A 19,414-nucleotide genomic window follows, 5' to 3' on the forward strand; every position below is an offset into this window, starting at 1 on the left:
ACTCCTCCAAAAGCAGATTGAATTGCTGAAACATGGCATTTCAAGAACACATTTCATTCAAAGTTTATGTAGAGCTAAAACTCAGTGAGTTTTCTTCCCTTGCTCCTCAGCTATTTGCATCCATGTACATTTTCAGAACGCACTGATTTTATTTTGTTGTGTTTGTATAGCACAGAGTAAAATCTAATGTATTTATTACAATAGACTATTGTCGTGTAAGCTGTGTGCCAAAGGTATAAAACCTAATTTACATTTAGATTAGGCTTAATTTACTTTGTTGTCAGCCCTATGCTGATCAAGCCAGAGATGGCTTAGAAGAATAGTCCTCTGACCCAGTAAATGTTTCTTGTTAGACAATAACATATAGTATGATGATGACCTTAACTATGCAGTCTTTAGTATAATTTCAACATGTTTTATGGTTATTTAGTTCCTCAAGAAGAAATTATAATTCTGGTTTAAGAAGTATCCACATTCTCCATTAACCCCCATATGGTCTTACCAACTGAGATAGATCATATTTGTATGGTACTTAAAGTAATGCAAAGTAACACAATAGAATAGATTTAGTTAATCTGTAAACATTAAGTCATGGCATATTGTTATGTATTGTGTCAAGAGGCAAAGATTCCTTAAAGTGATATTAGAACCCTAATTGTTTTTTCACAGTAAAATCCAAATGACATTTTTATCTCGTCTTGTCACATTTATTTTGTCACATCCCTCACACTGTTGACATTTTCCGCTAAGTCCCGAATTCTTTTGTGAAAGCTTCCCCACAATGTTGCTGACTAAAGTACCATCTGTCTCCACAAAGGATGACACTGACAGTGCAGCCGTATTGTTTTACTGCACCTCTGGACTGTGCAGCAGATGTAATTAAGCACTCACTGATTACTCAGACTGTGTGTGTGCTGACAATGACTTGCATGGTCATAGAAGTTCCTCAGGGGTGACAAATTTTTAATGGGGTCTATTGATAAGCAGGGACTCATCTGGCTTCATGATTAATTCGGTCAATACAGTCGTACTTATAATGCAGACGGGAACTGGCTACGTACCAACAGTTTTATCTTCTTGCGTCCAAACAAACAGGCCTCTTTGACACAAACTGCTGCTCTTTCTGTCATCTTAAGAACCTTATTTGTATTTTGGAGTTCTGTCAAACAAAATGCAAAAGCGCAGTTTTTTTTTCTTTTTAGACATGATTAATTTGTTCCAATTAACTTGACCAATGTATGTGTTCATGTGTAAATTTTGACAAACAGTAATCAGATATAAGACTATTATTGGTGTCATCTTCAACTGTTTGGTTATTTAGTTTGGTTAACACAAAAACACAAACAAGTCTCAATGCACTTAAAGGAGCATGCCAGCTTTTTGTAAACTACACTTATTGCCCATCATTATTAGAGGAGGACAAGCTGATAGACACCCCTCTCTCCAGATCCCCACCATGCAGCTGAGTGCTAGTTATCTTAGTTGCGATAAACATTAATCGTGGGGCATTACAGAAAGCCATCTCAAAAGTCATCAAATACACCTGAATCTAAAATGTTCTTTGCCTACATTAACAGTTGTGCTTAACATTTGCTGTGTAAAAACTGTTCAGTTCATTTTTGGTGATGCTTAGAAAAAGGGTAATTAGCAATGTGCACTCAGGGAGAAAAAAAAAGATTCTGAAAAAAGAAGTATTTCCAGATGGCTACAGAATGAACTCCGCGGTATTAGTGTGTGTGCCGCATACTTTTCCTGTGTTACCATAGACGACTGCTAAGCCAAGGAAAGTGGTGGCAGTTCCTTACTGTAATGACCGATGTTACAGTGTAAATTACTTTTATTTAAAAAAAAAACCCTCATGAAATCATTATATTATATTGTTTGAACACATGAGATGCATATTAGGTGTATAAGAGAACTTGATTAATGATTCATTTTGTTCTGGCTGATGAATAAAATCATTTTTATTTAAACAGCAATATTGATGACACTATTATGAAATAGCAATATTACTCCATACAAAAGAGACAAAATCAAGCTTTTCGTGTACAAATTCCAGGGGACAGTGTATGTACACACTGGTGTTCTCAGCTGTTGGTACATAAAGAATAAGCTGCTCTGTACATCAGTGAAACACTTGTCAGAGGGACATATGCTAGGGTGTTATCCAAATATTAACTGAATATGCACATTAGCTGTGTCCCCTATGTGGCAGGGTGGATGCTGGATCTATTACATGTAGAAGGGGTCTCAGTGCAAATCTTTGTTTGACAAAGCCTATTTAAAGAAGGACTAGAAGCCAGCACTGACTCAAGATGCAGGCCAAGCACCTAGCATCATTTTATTCCTCCCTTAAGAGGAGATACTGGATGACAGGTTTTGCTTAAATGACTGTCTTTGTATTTTTTCCCAGTATAACAGCTTTGTTTACATCTCTCTGGAAGCTTCCTTCACTGATGACACAAGCTAAAAAAAAAAAAAAAACAGTCCCAGTTTATGATACTCTTTGGAGTTTCAACAATGTATATTTTTAAGAAACGGGATGATGTTTGCATGTTCTTTTATTATTTAAATTTTTTAATGCCCCTAGATAGTGACACATCATCAGTCAAGAGCACACCATTTCTGACAATTTAAGGTACTTAAATGTAGTTTAATGTTAATATTTTATGTTATATTATGTTCATGTAAAAAGGCTATCTGAAGATAAAAGATTAGGTTAAATATTGAAGAAAAGGGGTTTTCCTTAAATTTACCCTTTTTTAAGCTGATTTTGTTTTTGATAAGTGTCGCCTTATCTCTCTCTGATATTGTGGTGTTGTGGTTGTGCGGTCACACTAAAGACTGATGGATTAGAGTCATTGCCAAAGCAGAAACAGGGAGCAGAAGAGTAAAGGAGAGGGAAAAAAAGGAAGTGTAGAGGAATTGAATGTGAACACTGGGGGCGGATGGCTTGTGGTCAGGAGCTGGAAGAAGGAGAATGCAGTCGAGCTTGTCAGAAGATATTTATATACTCCAGAGTGCCACATGAATCAGGATAGTTGAGTTTCCATTGATTAAAGAAGAGGGAAACAGTTTACAATCAAGCCAGATGCTCAAAATGAGTGGCTTAGAGAGGCCTGAAGATGTATACAGCTCCCTGGCTCTCCTCCTGGATAATAAAGAAAGAGAAGCAGCCCAGGCATGAAAATAAGTTTATATATATTTGTTTTTTACAACTTAAACATAATTTTGAAACCCATCTTCCTATATGTAAAGATTCTACTTGTGTGTTTTTTTTTGTTGGATGGCCTCATGATCATTCAATTCTTTCTATTTAAGTGTGTTTTTTGTATAGCTCACTGACCTTAAATTGCTCTAACTCTTTCCAAAAGAGGATCCATTCATCTGAGTGGGAGGGAGCACTCCTGACATCTGATGTATTGAGGGCCACTCTAAGTCTCTCTGTCTCTCTTACATGTCCTTGGCAGCGGAGAAGCTTCACTGCTCAAATCACTAAATGGCCTCTCCAGTCTTCCCTTTTAGCAGTTTTCTCTTCTCTCTCTTTCTTTTAAGTCGGTAACAGAGTATGGAGATAAATTTGAGTTGTCGAAGGACTGTTGGCAAGACCATTGCTTTTGATTTATCCTATTTAGTGACCATTTGTGTCCATAAGAGATTACTCATTATTATGTTTTTTTACAACTGTCATCTCCTGTCTGTGGCTTTCTTTTGGCTTATATTGTGAGTTTATTGCCCTTTTTGTGCCATATCATGCAGTGTGACTTGGGTGTGTTTTATTGGCTTGACCCTGAGGAGGTTTCCCAACTTAACTAAAAATTCATCCATCCATCCATCCATTTTCTTCTGCTTGTCCTGTTAAGGGTCGCAGGGGGGCTGGAGCCTATCCCAATGTGAGGCGGGGTTCACCCTGGACAGGTCACCAGTCCATCACATAGAGACAGACAACCATTCACACTCACAGTCACACCTACAGTCAATTTAGAGTATCGATCAGCCTCGTCCCCTCTTGATGTCTTTGGACTGTGGGAGGAAGCTGGAGTACCAGAGAGAACCCACACAGGAACAGGGAGAACATGCAGACTCACACAGAAAGATCTCGTAACCGAACCGGGTCTCGAACTCAGAACCTTCTTGCTGTGAGGCGACAGTGCTGACCACTGCACCACCGTGCCGCCGTTTTACTAAAAATGAATCGCATACATTTTTGTATGTGGAAAAAGCTTCACCTTCATGAAAACTCTGCACAGAATGCCCCATGCCAATGCCACATTCACAGCATTTATTAGCACATTGTTTTGTTTTCCACCCCCCCAAGAGACAGAATATCCCATGATTCTGGGAGCAGGTGTGATGAGTGATCCTTTGTGATTAAATCAGATCATATATGATTCAAAAGATTCAAACATTAGCCTACCCAGTTTAAGTCCATGTTGAAAATGTTCACAATTATTGAAAAATAAGTCATTATTCTTCCATATGCATGCAGTGAACATCTTCATTCATGTGGAAAAAATATGAGCAATGTTAAAGGAATAGTTCACCCCAAAAAAGTAAAACTCAGTCATCGTTTACCTTTGGTTATGCCGCTGGAAAGTCAAGTGAAGTTTATTTGTCCACAAAACACTGCTGGAGTCTCACAGGAAGAAACAAAAAGGACTATAGGGATCTTTTAAACAACTGAAGTGAATAGTGACCAGTTGTCAATAATCAGAAGCAAACAAACAAATTAAAAAGAAGCCATACTGTAAGTACATACAGTAAATACAAGTGCCCTGAGGCAACCTGGAATGTAGAGGCTTCAGGACACCTAGATTGCTTGTAGTTTTATAATGTATTTTTTTTCTGTTGACTGAAAACTGGTCATCATTCACTTCAGTTGTTTGGGGGAATGCCACAACACCTATTTGTCTGAAATTCCAGCAGCGGACTCAAAAACTTCCATCAGCATGACGGGTGCGTAGATGATGACTGAATTCTCTTGCGGGTGAACTTTCCCTTAAACGGCTAGAGTGAACTGTGTATCGTGCTTATAATCATCTTTTAAAACATGTAACTGCACACAAGCAGAGATATGCTGTACCATGGATGTGCTCACTTGATTTTAAGCTTTATCAGTGTAGGTAAGAACTGATATCAGTAGTGTTGCATGAAATGCAGTGTAAATAAAACAGAATGATAATCCTGCCTGACATTCCGGCCTGTTGCATTCTGTCATGTCTCATCACTGAGTGAACAGATTGGCTCAGTTGCGCTGGTCGGAGATGCCTCCCCTGCCAGAAAGTAATGCAAACAACCCCAGTGTTTTGAAAGTTAATTGTTGATGGCACCGATATGAGCTATACATAGGGAACCCAGACGTACCTCATCTTCTCAAAATGTCACCAAATGCTAGCAGTATCAAACTGTTATGGAAATTTTGAGTAATAAAAGAATTTGATTATTAACTGTACACAATGTGTGGCTGTAGGATTTGAAAAGGTTGAGGGGTAGAATACTCACATACTGGATAATATAAGAAATGGGCTATTTGTGAGTTGGTATTGTTTTTGCATTTCATGTGCATTGAAGGATTTGGTTTGAGGTTTAACTTTGTTGTTTTTATTAACTAACTGTTGTTTGCTCTGTGTCTTAAGTGAAAATCACTGCAACCAGTATCTGCATTGCACAAGTGGTGCTTGTGCACTAGGTGATTCATCCAGTAATTCATTTCCAAGCAATCCCTGATGCCATAAACACTTTTTCAAAGCAGATGTCTCATTTTTCATCCTAGACAGGATTGTACAGTTTGTGAAAATGGTAAGGATTTGTAATGCTTTACCAGCTCATGTTTTTCAAGCTGCCTGTGTTTATTCTGCTGATTTATTTAGAAAACCTCGCTCTGAGATGAGCTTTATTGATGTGCTAGGGTTTGTTTGATAGCACAAATTCATGTATGGAATATGCTTCTACAGTGAAGGGTGACAGGAGCAGAAATTTGATAGAATATGTTTTGGCCCGAATCCAGGCAGCTATCTTGTAGGTCCACCGCTCCAAGTAAACACCATTGAAATTCATTCCTTGAGGGTGAGCACTGTTATCAGGATTTTCTTACATGGACATTTCAAACAGCACTTAATGGTGAATATAATACAAGATAGTTTGTTTTTTGAAGGCCTAAAATAGTGTGCATTCTAGTTTTCAGAGGCACTTGGATGCTGTTTTTTTCATTTTTGAAAATATATATTGTGTTTACTGGATTTCTCCCTCCAAAGCAGTTTTTCAGAAAACACAAAAAAATAGAGACAGAACAACACAAGGAGTTGATTTAGGTTAAAAAAAAAATTGTCAAAAATGACTCAGGCAATTATTTTAAGAAGGTGATGATATGTAATGTTCAAGAATGAAATATATCAATTATTTACTTGAGAGCAGCAATCCACAACCTGATTCATTGATATCCTATGCACAGTATCTGAACAATCCTATCAGGACATAAACAGATATAATCCCCGCAAGTGCAACAAGTGAAATTCATTTTTGAGTGTATTAATAATGGCGTGTTCCAGATAATAGAAATTTTCAGAATCTTAAGGAACTACAGACTAAATAACTGGGGTGGAATGGCCTTGATCGGGGGCCTCTACGTTATGTTCGCGGCATATTGAGCGGCGGCCGCAACCCCCCAGCATGCCAGAAGGACTTTGACAGGAGTATATGAGTGAATAGATATTGAACATGTACAATGAGGAAAAACTATGGTAAATGCCATTACTGCAAGAAGTACAGGTAATACAGTTAAGAAAAGAAATTTTGCCAAAACAACTATGTAACCATTGCCATTTACTAATATGGATACATTTTTTTGGGACTAATGGAAAAGCATGTAAATAAAAAAGAAAAGATATGTGGAGGAGATGGGTGCAGAATGAACAGCAGGTGGAATGATTAACCACCTATAATCATATACAGCTGTGGTTGATTGAGGAAGTGTTGCTGTAAGCTTGCGTGCCTGACCTGACGTTACACTTAAGCCTGCAGTAACACAGCAGTAGCACTTCATGAACATAAACTACACGCACTAATAAGAGTGAAAGGACATGGTCACATAGATGTTTAGAGTTTTGTCTAAACGCAGTCATGAAGCTTCATGATGATATGTTCATTTAGAACATCCTGACATGATAGAGAAAGTTCATTTCAAAAGGCTCCCTGTGCTCTTCTTCTCTGATGAACTATGGCTCAATTGAATTACCATATTATGCCTCCTAATCTCCCATATCTGATGGTATAAAAAGGGATTAGTTTGTCATTGGATGGATTTGCTTTTATAGTATGACAAAAATCACATTTGTACTTTGTGACTTTGTGAAATGCTGTATATATGTGTGTGTGTGTGTGTGTGTGTGTGTGTGTGTGTGTGTGTGTGTGTGTGTGTGTGTGTGTGTGTGTATGTGTGTGTGTCTTTTGCACTGCTGCTTAATTTCTCTTAATTGCTGCTGGCTGGCAAAATTATTGCTGAAATATTCTTTGATCTTTGCCAGGTCTCTTGAATGGCATTCACTACTGCCTTTTCCTGCTTCTTCAGTTTCTTCCTTATGAAATGCTGCTGTTGCATTGACAGTAACAGCACTTAGTTTTACATTGAAAGATTTCTTCTGCATTGCTCCCTACTCTTAAAAACCCCTTATCTTTGGGTTTGCAGACATCCTCTTGCCTGATTTTCCCTGATTCTCTTTGCTTTTCAACTAGTTAAATTGGGTGTAATTTGCAAAATTGCAATAGTCAAGCAAAAATAAAAAACCTACAGTGGTAGAATAATGAAAAAGAATTGTTTTTAAATCTGAGTCTTGAGTACTGAGTACTTCCTAAAGTAGGCCCTTGCCCCTGTCAATCAATATTGGGCTGTTGGTGAGCATCTACTTTAACAAATTGACATTAACCAAGTAAAGCAAATACATTTTGTTGAGAAGGCATGTACAAATGTTCTTCCTACGATTCAACCTCATTGAATCAAAGCATTATTGACAGCACAAATGCCATTCACCTTTTTTTCCCCTTTTTTTTTTAAAAAATCAGTCATATTCGTAGGTATACTAAAATGTGTGAGGGCAGTGTGACCAAGGTCAGCAGACACTCTCTCTCCATATCCACAGTCAGACATCTTCCTTTTCCCCTTTTAAATGGCAAACACAGACAACAGCCATTTAGTGGTGTGGAGTTATTTCCTGTCCAGCAGGTGTACAATTTACATGTTGGCTGAAGACTTTGCAGTGAGATTGAGTGCAAGTTCGGAGGCGACTCAGCAGTCAGCCTTCAGATGTAGTAGTCCTTCAGTTTGGTGCGTCCATAACAATGCACTTCAATGACTACAGGTCATTACTCCTCTGGATTAATTGGGCTGTAACTCATCTGAAGAAAGGTTGCATAGATGGTAAAGAAACTCCTCTTAAGATATGCTTGCTTTTGTCCATTTAGTCAAATTTTCGATAAAAAGCGCTGTTTTCTGTTGTTCCTTAATTTTTCATTTCTGATCTATCAGTTATTGGCCAGTGATTTCTTGCCTCCCTTGTTTCTCTTCCTGCATCAGCTCCCTGTGTTCCTGAACTCATTACAGAGTAATCAGCCCCAGGCATTGAAGTGTGCACCCAGAGGGAGCAATAACTGTAAATAAACACTACTGCAGGCTCTCTGATAACATGTTACCCAGATGATAACAGCCCTTCTTAGCAGGCCTGTTGACCTTCTCCTTGCCTTAGGCTTGCCAAGGACTCCTCAGCTCTCTTCGCTTTTATCTCCACACTCTCCTCCACCATCGGAGCTGCTGCAAAGATTACTACTGAAGAAGAGAGGAAAGGGAAGATGGACTTGCACCAAGAGAATATAGAGGAAAAGAGAAAAGAGATGAGGGAGAGTGTTTGTTTGGGAAAGAAGACACAAAACAAGATAGAACAACAAAGAGCAGACCCCAGTCGCTGCTCCTCTGCCAGTGCTGCCACCTCCTCGGTCTGTCTTCAGTCTTTGTAGAGCTCCACATAATTAACTTGTTGAAAGATAGCATGAAATTGGAAATTACTTGTATTTACTCAGTGGCCACAAACACCCAGTACACACTAAAAGCAAAAGAGAGAAAGATGGGTAAACGGACAGAGAGAAAGAAAGTTAGAGACAGGCTGAAAAACAGAGGGATGGCAGTGGCCAGATTTTTGATAGCATTCAACCAGCTAACCCCTGTGTTTTAGGCCACAAAGACAGATGAAAGAGAAGATTGCAATTCCTCATGGTTCACTCCTTTATACTAATGCTGTGCGTCTGACAGTAACATGTCCAGAGCTGTGGGGCTGAAATACTGTCTGGATGAGATTGATAATACAATTAAGCTAGTCCCAATATGAGTGCATCACTATGACCCATTACCACACCATCCACTTCTGATGGAGCATACCAGTTCTAGCTCCAGGCCGTTTTGGAAGGAAAAAATACAATTATAAAAGGCTAGCTAGAAAATGTGTTCTCTTTAGAATGTGAAGGCAGGCCTGTACATCATCAGATATGTGCGGGTTCCTGCATATCTCACTGCTGTCCCCGGGCCCAGCTTTCTTCATCTATATTGAAACGAGGAGCTCACTGGAGCATAGATGGACTCATAACAGTATGATTTTTTTCCTATTGTCCTCTCTTATTATCTGCACTCATCCTGTTTCTGTTGTATATATTATAAGATTATTTTCATGACAATTTCTATGCTGTCTAGTACACACGTATTGTGTATGTGTGTTTGTTATATAACAAGTTTTTTTTATACCAAATGAAATCAGAAAACAATGAGTGTCGATAGTAAAAATGAATTAATAAAATCATTGATTCTTTTACTCATTATTGGTCAAAGTTATAGTCTTATTAGTTAAGTTCAATTTTCTCTCTGATTCAACAGCTTTGCAGTTAATAAACCCTGCACAAAACCAACAGGACTGAGTCAGGTAAACTTGCAATATATATTGCGGTAAACTTGCAAAGAAAATGAAATAAATAGATGCAGATTACGTCCTTTTTTTATTGCAGAGTAATCAAGCTGTATTTTTTTTTTCACAATGAATGAAAGAGTTATCAACAGTTGGTTGACAAAGAGTATAAGCACGGAATCACAGAAGGCAGCATGGAGGGCAGCTTTTTTTTTCTTCAGTGATATTTTTTTCTCTTCTTGCTATTTTAGATATATTTTATGTTTTTGCTTCTGTCTGTTTCTAAAATTCACAGCAGACCCAACCATGTGAGATTGCTGGTAAAACCCAAGCTGCTTGAATTTGTGAATGAGATGAGAAAAAGTTGCAGAAGTTACTTCTGGAGATGACAAAATTTTATTGCCTGCATAGTAGAGCCCAAATCCAGTGTGTGTGTGTGTGTGTGTGTGTGTGTGTGTGTGTGTGTGTGGAGGCAAATTACTTTATGTACCTGTGGTTTGTGTCTATGTCAGTGTCTCTATGAATACCCTCGTTTATATGGTCATTTTCCAATGTTTGAAGGGCTGACTCAGAATTTTCAGAGTCAAGTTGGATGTTCAATAATTTATTTGATAATAAAAGACAGCTGTGAGATTTGAATGATAAGGATGTTAAATTGAATCCCCATAGCTGTGGTAGCTTGCTAGCAGTGTGGTAACGCTAGCAGTCTTTGTCACGCTGAAAACAAATTATGATATATTGAATGTTTTTCTGACCTGGGGATGTTTTTGATGGTGGCGCTGACCCCAGCTAGCTTGGCCACTCGCTATCTGGGCGTCGTTGTTCACCAGCTGCATGCAACTGGACGGTTTTCACTGATGGCCTAATAGTTTTACCTGGCTCAATCATGTTGAGATTTCTCATCAGCTCCAGTGTCTGTTATGGACAGACATGAGATGTTGTCAAGAGGTGTGACGGTTAACTTTAACTTAGCATGCTTCACCACTCACCATCAGCCATGACTGGCCAGTGCTCACAATCTACAACAGCCTAATACTGGGTCTGCCAATTTTAGCCTTAATCCAGATAAAACAACCACAGATGAAAGGTTTTAACACTGACATTCTCACAAAGGAGATTAAAATGCAATTAACCAGTAAAAATAAAGTAGTAATAACAGCAACAGTATAACTCTCTGTTCAGGAGGAGAATACCCTCAGCTTGACTTGAGGAATCTCAGTCACCTCAAGGGTTTACTGACCATCAAGTGTCCAGGGTCAGTCCTAGCTTTTTGTTTGGTGGTAAAAGGTTTTAAGTCACACGACAATTGTATGCTTTCTCTTCACATTCAGTATTGGACAGGTGTAACGATTATAGTCAGCTATAAGTCCCTTGTGTGACATGGACTAATTGTATTGCCATATATCTATAAATCCACAAACCTGTCCTTTATGCTGTTTAAAAAGATTAAGTGCATTTTAGTATACCTGTTAGGTAGTTAGTTTGTGGAAACTTGGAGGTGACCTCTTTAATCTTGCCTGCAGATGATGTGATAAGGCATCAGGGGAGAAGGCAGGCTTTAAGAAGTCATGAGGCAGGAGATTGATGTTGCCTCAGTGACAACTTGCCTTTAGATGGGCGAGAGAGAAAAAGAGAGAGAGGCAGAGAAAAAAGACATTTAGCTGCAGGACTAAACTGAAACCCCTACACTACGGCTGCTGCTGCTGCTGCTGGCTGGAATCAATTCTATCTTTATCAGTCCCCCTTGTCTATGTCTAGGAATCCTCCCCATACCACAGAGGAGCCGGGGGGAAAACTGATGTGTTTTCCAATAATGAAATAGAACACAGCAAAAAATAAGTTTAAAAAGGTGCCTGGCTGGACTCCCTCAGCGGTACAGCACTCTTTTAATCTCAAGTCTGGTGTTTAAACACAGTTGTGGCCTTGTCTGTGCCAGCCAAAAGAACTGGAAGGAATCGTTTGTGTGTGTGTGTGTGTGTGTGTGTGTTTATGTTTATGCTTTTCAATCTACCTTGTTGTGGGGGTGGCCAATACTGCCTACATTTCTGTCATGGCATTTAAATGTGAGAATGAATATGAATACATGTGCTAGGATTGCAAAATTAATTTTGAATGGCTAACGAATTCTAATAAAGGGGTCAATTCAATATGTATTTATCCATTGTAAAAATAATGCCGTTATTAGCTGTTTTATGTGGCGCAGTGTGTGGGCAAATGATTTCGGACATCCCATCATCATGTCTGCTAAGGAGGCAACACTGTAACTACACAGTCTGTTTCATTTTGAAACAACTGCCTATTGCCATTGTAATGGCTGGCTGTGTGAGTGAGTTCCATCTGAGGCCCGAGGCAGGCAGGACTGCTGGTGCTGCTGCTGCTGCTGCTGCTGCTGCTGCTGCTGCTGTGTGATGATCCATCTGCATGGCAGAAACTATCCATCCAGTGGATAGCTACAGGCTGCAGGCCGGCCCATTGTGTGGGCTGAGCACTGTGACTGCTCCCTCTTGTACCTCCGTAATGGGATTACATTAGGCAGCCCCCCCATATCACACACACATGCGCGCGCGCACACACACACACACACACACACACACACACACACACACACACACACACACACACTAGCAGCCCATGTGTGGATGACTGACTGTCCACTTGGCCACCTCACGTTTGTGCCATGTTTACTTGCCTTTGGCTCTCTGTAGTGATGGAGGTTTCATTTTACTGAAACATGTGTGTGTGTGTGTGTATTTATCTATATGAGAAAAAAAACATGTATACATATATGTATACATATGTTTTTTTCTATTTATGTATACATACATAAATATAATATTATGTAATTTCTACTTCCTTGAACTTTATTATATGGTTTCTTTTACTGTTTGTTTTCATTGCTATGTAAGAGACTGGGTTGAGAACCAGCCACTCAGGCCAAACTGTTTGTTGAAAACAAATTTGTTAATGTCCAAATGCTGCACTAGTTTTCTCTCAATGATAAAGATTGATATTCAACATAATATGCCAAGGCACCAATGAAGAGAGATGGTACTCGTGAGAATCATGGAAGTTATGACATGCCCAGAAATGGTGTCTTCTTCCCTCTTTCTCATCCTCCCTCAGTCTGTATTTCATTAACTCCATTTATACTAATACACTCTGTCTGTTCCAAAAGGAGCCAAAATTAATTATTTGTGCATGCCTTTTCAACATTACACAGGCTCAACATATCTTCTTATGTCTTCTCAGTCCAGTTTATCTGCATTGCTTTCCTGAAGAAAACAGTTATCCATTTATGTTAGTTAAACTAAATGACATGGCATTGATTAAAAGGGTCAGACTACCAGCCCACCAAAGTGTTTGAATCTGGAGGTAGCCACCATAAAATTAAAACGGCGATCAATGGCGTGTCATATCCCTGCTGCTTTGTGGGCTGAACATGTAATTCTAACTTTGAGGCAGCAGCCATCTCTCACGTCAGGCCCTCCAGCATCAGGCTCAATAACCCAGCCGCCCATGGCTGCTGTCTTTTGCTACCCACGCTACAGTGTTCACCAGCAGAAACAGACAGATATTAGCTTGGGTTCTCCTACCGTCTCCCCCGCAGATGTTTGCTCACAGTTATATACTATTTATCAATTAGAAACCCATGCTAAAGCCAGGTATTGTATAAACTCTGGAAAATCAAATAATTGTGTTAGTAGAATGTAGAATTGTCAGTGTAAGTTGCCCTCTGTCATATTCAAAAATTGTATGTTCCCCTGAGTTGACTTGGCCAACCTGTCTGTAGATCACTCTCTTTCTCTCAGCTCTTCATAAAGGCTGTTTACGTTTAAGTAGACAACACATATATAGAAGCCATTCATATCAAGCTGAAAATAAAATAAAAAATAAATTTGTTTCTTCCTGAAGACATTGGATATTATTGGTGAATTCAATTATACGCATGGGCACACACAGTTTGCTGATTGCTTTGTACATCCGTTTTGACAGTTCCAGTGAATGCAACTGCAGATGGAGGGCCTCATAAGGATCCCTTAGAGTCTTCCGTCAAATTTTCATTTAAGAGTTCAAAAAAGGAGAGGTTCCGGAGGACTAAAAAGTAGTTTCGGACATAGCTTTGCTACATCCTGCTTTACTTTCTTACAGAATATTTCAATCACTGCATTCAGAGAGCAGCAAAACAAAACAGAAATGTGACACTGGCCTGCATAACGCTGTCTGCCATTTCCATCACCCTTCTCTGTTTGCATCATTGGTGTTTTTTTCCCCCTTTGAGTCAAGACTGTAAAGGTTTATACCCAGCCTTGTTTTCTTGTGCTGCTCTGTGTACAATGATGCAGCTAAAACAGCAGCAGTGATTTGACTGATAAATACGACTACGAAATGATCAACATTTCAGGGGCAGCTATTGTAATTACTGTGGCAGTTTGTTAGTACCACCACCATTAAAAATGACTGGCAGTGATACCTGGAGTTTCCAGGGATTAATAAGTCATGATGCTCGTTTTTGTGATGGTACATATTACCTATGGAAAGGCTTATTAGACTCTCACATTGTATTTTCACTGAAGTTCAACAACTGATCAACTGGTGTTAAGGTAAAGAGAGACAGGAATGGCTGCTATGGTGCACACTCTAACAGGTGAACTTCTAAGGCAACCTGACAAAAATGCATTATCATACCCAAACTTATACAAAGCATATCTTAAGTCTAGTGAAAAACACAACAGGGCCATTTTTACAGTGTAAAGTCACAGGTATGGATTTCTTATAATGGTTCACAAGCATTTAATCACTTAAAAAAAAAAAAGTCCAACACTTAAATTAATAAATAAAATGTCTTCTGAGTAGAGTTTTCATCACCGAATAGCATTGTTAAGACTGTAATAGTAGGGTGACCTTTGGTGGCCATTATCAGTGTGTTCTAATAGGCTGCATTTGGCAATGTCAGCTCTGTGAATTGCTGTGATGTTGGTGTAAAAGATCATAGATGTGATGACACATCTGTGTGGAACAGGTGCCGCTCTGCTCTCCTCTCTCCACTCTTTGCGCTTGCTAGGTTGGCTGCAGCTGGGACTGGTTCATCCTACTGCCTGCTGTTGGCTTCATAAGTGTGGCCTGTCTGCCACTGTGTAGCTAGCCACACTGAAGGGACTGAGAAAAATGTGATATTAATGTGTTCTCATATTAACACACTGCAGCTCAAATTACTAAGTCTAAATTATTAGTTATATTTGACAGCAATACTTACAAAATTGAGGAAACAAGTATCAGTGCTGCATGATTTAGTTTTCCCACTTTTTCTTTGAATTTTCTGTCACAGTGTTGTGTCCCAAAGTGTTTGAAAAGAACCTGTTGTGACATGTATCCTCAGATGCAGGATGTTGGAAACTGCGCACAAACATGCCGCGCTGACAGAAAGATTTCCTCAGTCATGATGACATGGTATAAGTCATCTATTATCCTGTAGACTTGCCTTTCTTCTATCCCTCACACACACACTTATGTCTTCCTGTCAATATCAATCCATCTAATCTTATTTTTACTCTGTATATGCATGCTTGGCTGTAAAATTAGCAGAGTCCAGATAAATGAATCCATGAAGTACATCAGTTATACATTTCAGCCCAGCCCAGCCCCTCTCTCATTAGTCAAAGAAGCGCAAAGAGCTTCGTAGAGAGATTTTTTTTTTCCCCATGCAGCAGTGTGCTGGAATGTGACACACTTTACCATTAGTCAAATGTAAATATGAAGCAGCCATTAGGGTTGCACAATAATCACTGGAAATGTCTCTCTCATTGTATGTTTGGAGTTGATGGATGTCGTGCTCTAAATGAAAATATACATTTCAACTTTTTTATATTTCAGAGCAGTTAATTGTCTGATATAAACTGCTGATTGCACTTCTGCAGGTAGCTTCAGTAGAGCACAGCAAAGTGTTTGTGTGTCTGTGTGTTGCAAGCTTACTACTCTCTCTGTCCTCTGGCAGAAGGAGAGAGATAAGCTTTGACAGCGTGGTAGTTAGCTCCATCTGTCTATAATCAGCTGTGTGTATGTGTGTGTGTGTGTATGTGTGTGTGTGCGCGTCAGCTGCTAAGGCACTACCTGCCACCAGGTGGTCAACTTGGACTTATGAGGCATGATGAGTCTTGTGGTCTACTTAGATGTTGTACTTAACTTTTCAAAAACTGCTGATCTTATCCAACATTTAAGATGACAGCTTAAAATGACAAATCTTGTATATGTGATGAAGATTTAAAACACCCTGTCTTTGCTTTCAGTCTGACAATCATTAATTCTCTGTGCTGTCTTCACTACACATATGTTAGATACTGTCCAGATACAGAGAAGGCCTATATTTAGAATGCTTGTCATGCACTCTTCTACTAACTAGTCATCTTATAGACAGCTATGAGAATTGAAAGTGAGTAACATAGTTCCCACTGGATTAATTATTCTCTCACTGATCATTTGGATATTTTTTTGCTGTAGATCATACATTATATGTCAGATACGGATGGCTGGAGCATTCCTGTCTGTTGGTCTTTCTGCTCCTTACATTTACTGCCCCCTGTGGGAATCATTTTTATACAAGGACTTTCCAGTGTTGGGAAATGTATGATACAGATATATGTCGTTAATAAAAATCCCCAGATCAAAGTGCAGATAACTTTAAGCTAAAGCTGTGCTGAATTACATTCATGTCTCATGATTGATGACGTGTCCCTCTGCGATGATCCCTCTGTTTTAGTCCTATGATGGTGAACTTTGAAGGTTAACAGACAAAAGGATCTTTTGATTCCTTTTCAATGCTAATGTCAGCTATTTTACTGTCTCTATAGGGAACCTTGGCCGTGTCGACTACATCAGTGAATTTGAGTTTGACCTGTTCATCCGGCCTGACACCTGCAACCCACGATTCAGAGTCTGGTTCAACTTTACTGTGGAGAATGTGCGGGAGACACAGGTCAGCATGCTTGGTTCAGGGTCTGTGTGTGTGTGTGTGTGTGTGTGTGTGTGTGTGTGTGTGTGTGTGTGTGTGTGTGTGTGTAAATCATGGTATGGTATTAAAAAATATTTACAAGTCAACCTTAAAGGTCAGTCCATCTTGCTAAAGTTGTTGCGAGCTTTGATGTTAACCTGCTTCCCTTTAATCAACAAGTTGCAAGCAAGACAAAGAAACTGGGCTTGGTTATTGCAGAGATGTTGCATTTTGGGCCGTTGGATGGGCTGGAGCCTCCTATGACATTGGGTGGGGTGTGCCCTTGCCAGTTCGTCACAGGGTCATCAGGAGCAATTAGGGGTTCAGTATCTTGCTCAAGGATTCTTGACATGGTCAGCGGGGAAAGTGAGGATCGAACCAGCAACCCTTTGGTTGCTAGATGGCCACACCACCTCAGAGCCATGCCGCCCGCCTGAAAGTGCCCTGTTATCTCTACTTCAGAAAAAAAATCCTCTGCCCCCCCTTTTTCTTCCTTCATATCAATTAACTTGTCAATCTACAATTTGATAGCAAAACACAGAGTGAAAGCCTGAATGATACATACTACAGATACTTAAAGTATCCCCTAATACATCTTAGTGCATTTATAATTTGTCTCCAGAATGTTACCATTTTTGTTACTCAGAATTGAGGTCCTTAAAGCTCTGTGATTGGTTGACACAGGTGGTCGCATGCCACAGAGATGCATCATACGAGGAAAGGGTGAATGTGATGGGAGTGGTATAAGAGGAAAATCAGATTGAAAAGTAATGGTATCTAACTCTTACCACTGCTACATAATTTTTTCCAGAGCAAAGCTCTTCAGTCTCCCATTTAAGGTAAACAAAAACGGACAGGTAATGTATAGAAAGGCAGTTTACAGCCAAATATATAGGTAGCATTGGGAGAGGAAAGTAGAAAGCAAATTGCGAAGAGAAATAAAAGCAAATGGCGAGAGATATGGAAAAAAGCAGAACGAGGATGAATCCGCAGCATGCTGTTGCTGCTGTCTTCCTGTGGAGTGTCCAACACAGCCTATCTGAGGCTATCAGGCCTATCAGCCAATCTCCCCGCAGTGCTGTAGTCAGCACTAATCACATTTTATGGCTCTGAGATGAATGGGAGGCCTCGACTTGGAGCTGAATCGATCCCAGGGCTAGATAGACCAGCACCGGCAGCCTGCAGCCTGGGCCAACAGGATATTTGCTGTTGTGGCAAAATGACAGAGAAAGTGTGTGGGAGAGAAAGTGACTGGAGAGGGGAATAAGACACAATAAACGGTGCAAGATTGATAATTATCTTGCAAAAAAAAATACAAGATGTACAGCAGCACGTGCCAAGAGTAAGCTTGCATGTGACAAGAATAGATGAACAACCATTTCCACTTCTTTCTATAGGGAACCTCAGAAGCTTCTTTCAGACAGATCTGGTTCTTATCTGTCCAATTTCCTTCTTCAAAAAGGCCTTGTGTGAATTTAATCTACTCCAGCAGGAATTGTTGTGGCTAAATGCTGCCTGTGCATTTTGCAAAGGTGTATGTAGAGAATGTGTTATTAGGTTTGTGTCTAGAATAATCAGAACTCGCAAACATCTTTAGTTTACATCCTAATGGCTGTAATATTGGTAGGATATGAGACAATAAACAAAATGGAGAAATTAAACAGAGGATAATAGCATGAGTAAATAAACCAGCTAAGTGCAGTTATGTGGGGAGAGGCTGTTCTATAGAGATATCAGTGGGTTCCAGGGGAGAACTGGGCTGTTGGAGTGTTTCATCCAGCTAAGCCTTGCTAACTCTCAGCCTGAGCCAGGGGAATGGGGAACAGTAAAAGCCCGTGATATTGGAAGTGAGATGGCTATTTTGAAGGAATGTAAGCTGGTGAAACAGATTTGGTCTGCCTCAATCAGCTTAGCAGCTTTGTGGAAATTGGCTTCACCGTAGCACCGGTTATGATGGATGGACGGATGGATGAATGTCTCTTTTTTGTATGTCCTTTCTTTTTGTGTTCCCCAAACCACTCACTTACCTCAAAAAGCCCATACCAATTCTGCTTAAGTTGGTTGGAATGCCTTGGATCATGTGATGCTATTTGACGTGATGCGATGCAGGATGTGGAGTGCCTGTGTTTCGAGGGTGATCTTTTCTCATGCATATAAAAAGCCAGTGTTTCACTTAAACATGGGATACACCCCAAAGATACATTTTTTTTATTTGACTATAATCTAATAATTAGCTTCATTTGATTTTCCTATCAAACACAAGGAACCTGAACTTTCCAAAATGTTTTACTTTCTGTGACCAACAATCAATCAAGAATCTGTCATCATTTTTTGCTTGACTAATTGATCGAAAACACAAAAACCCAGCAATCATTCTGTAGTGCAAGTTATACTACATACAACAAAATTTGTATAGCTTTGTATCGGCTCAAAAGTTTTAAATACTAATGCAGCTTATGTATGAATACATCAATCACATCAGAGATTT

At 39.5% G+C, this 19,414-nt stretch overlaps 1 protein-coding gene across 2 annotated transcripts in view; it reads left to right on the forward strand.

Moving 5' to 3' along the window:
- The window catches only part of agbl4 (AGBL carboxypeptidase 4), a 277,380-nt gene that overhangs the window by 6,472 nt on the left and 251,494 nt on the right, over positions 1 to 19,414 (forward strand). The window contains exon 3 of one of the 2 annotated variants that reach the window (XM_086225486.1): positions 16,787 to 16,911. The exons of the other annotated variant lie outside the window; for it this stretch is intronic. Coding sequence (XP_086081612.1) covers positions 16,787 to 16,911 — 125 coding nt within the window. The remainder of the gene's footprint in view (positions 1 to 16,786; positions 16,912 to 19,414) is intronic. 2 annotated transcript variants of the gene reach the window in all.

The sequence above is a fragment of the Aulostomus chinensis genome, chromosome 14 (genome assembly GCF_037954235.1).
Source record: "Aulostomus chinensis isolate RoL2024-O1b breed Wild chromosome 14, RoL_Achi_v1.0, whole genome shotgun sequence".
NCBI lineage: Eukaryota > Metazoa > Chordata > Actinopteri > Syngnathiformes > Aulostomidae > Aulostomus > Aulostomus chinensis.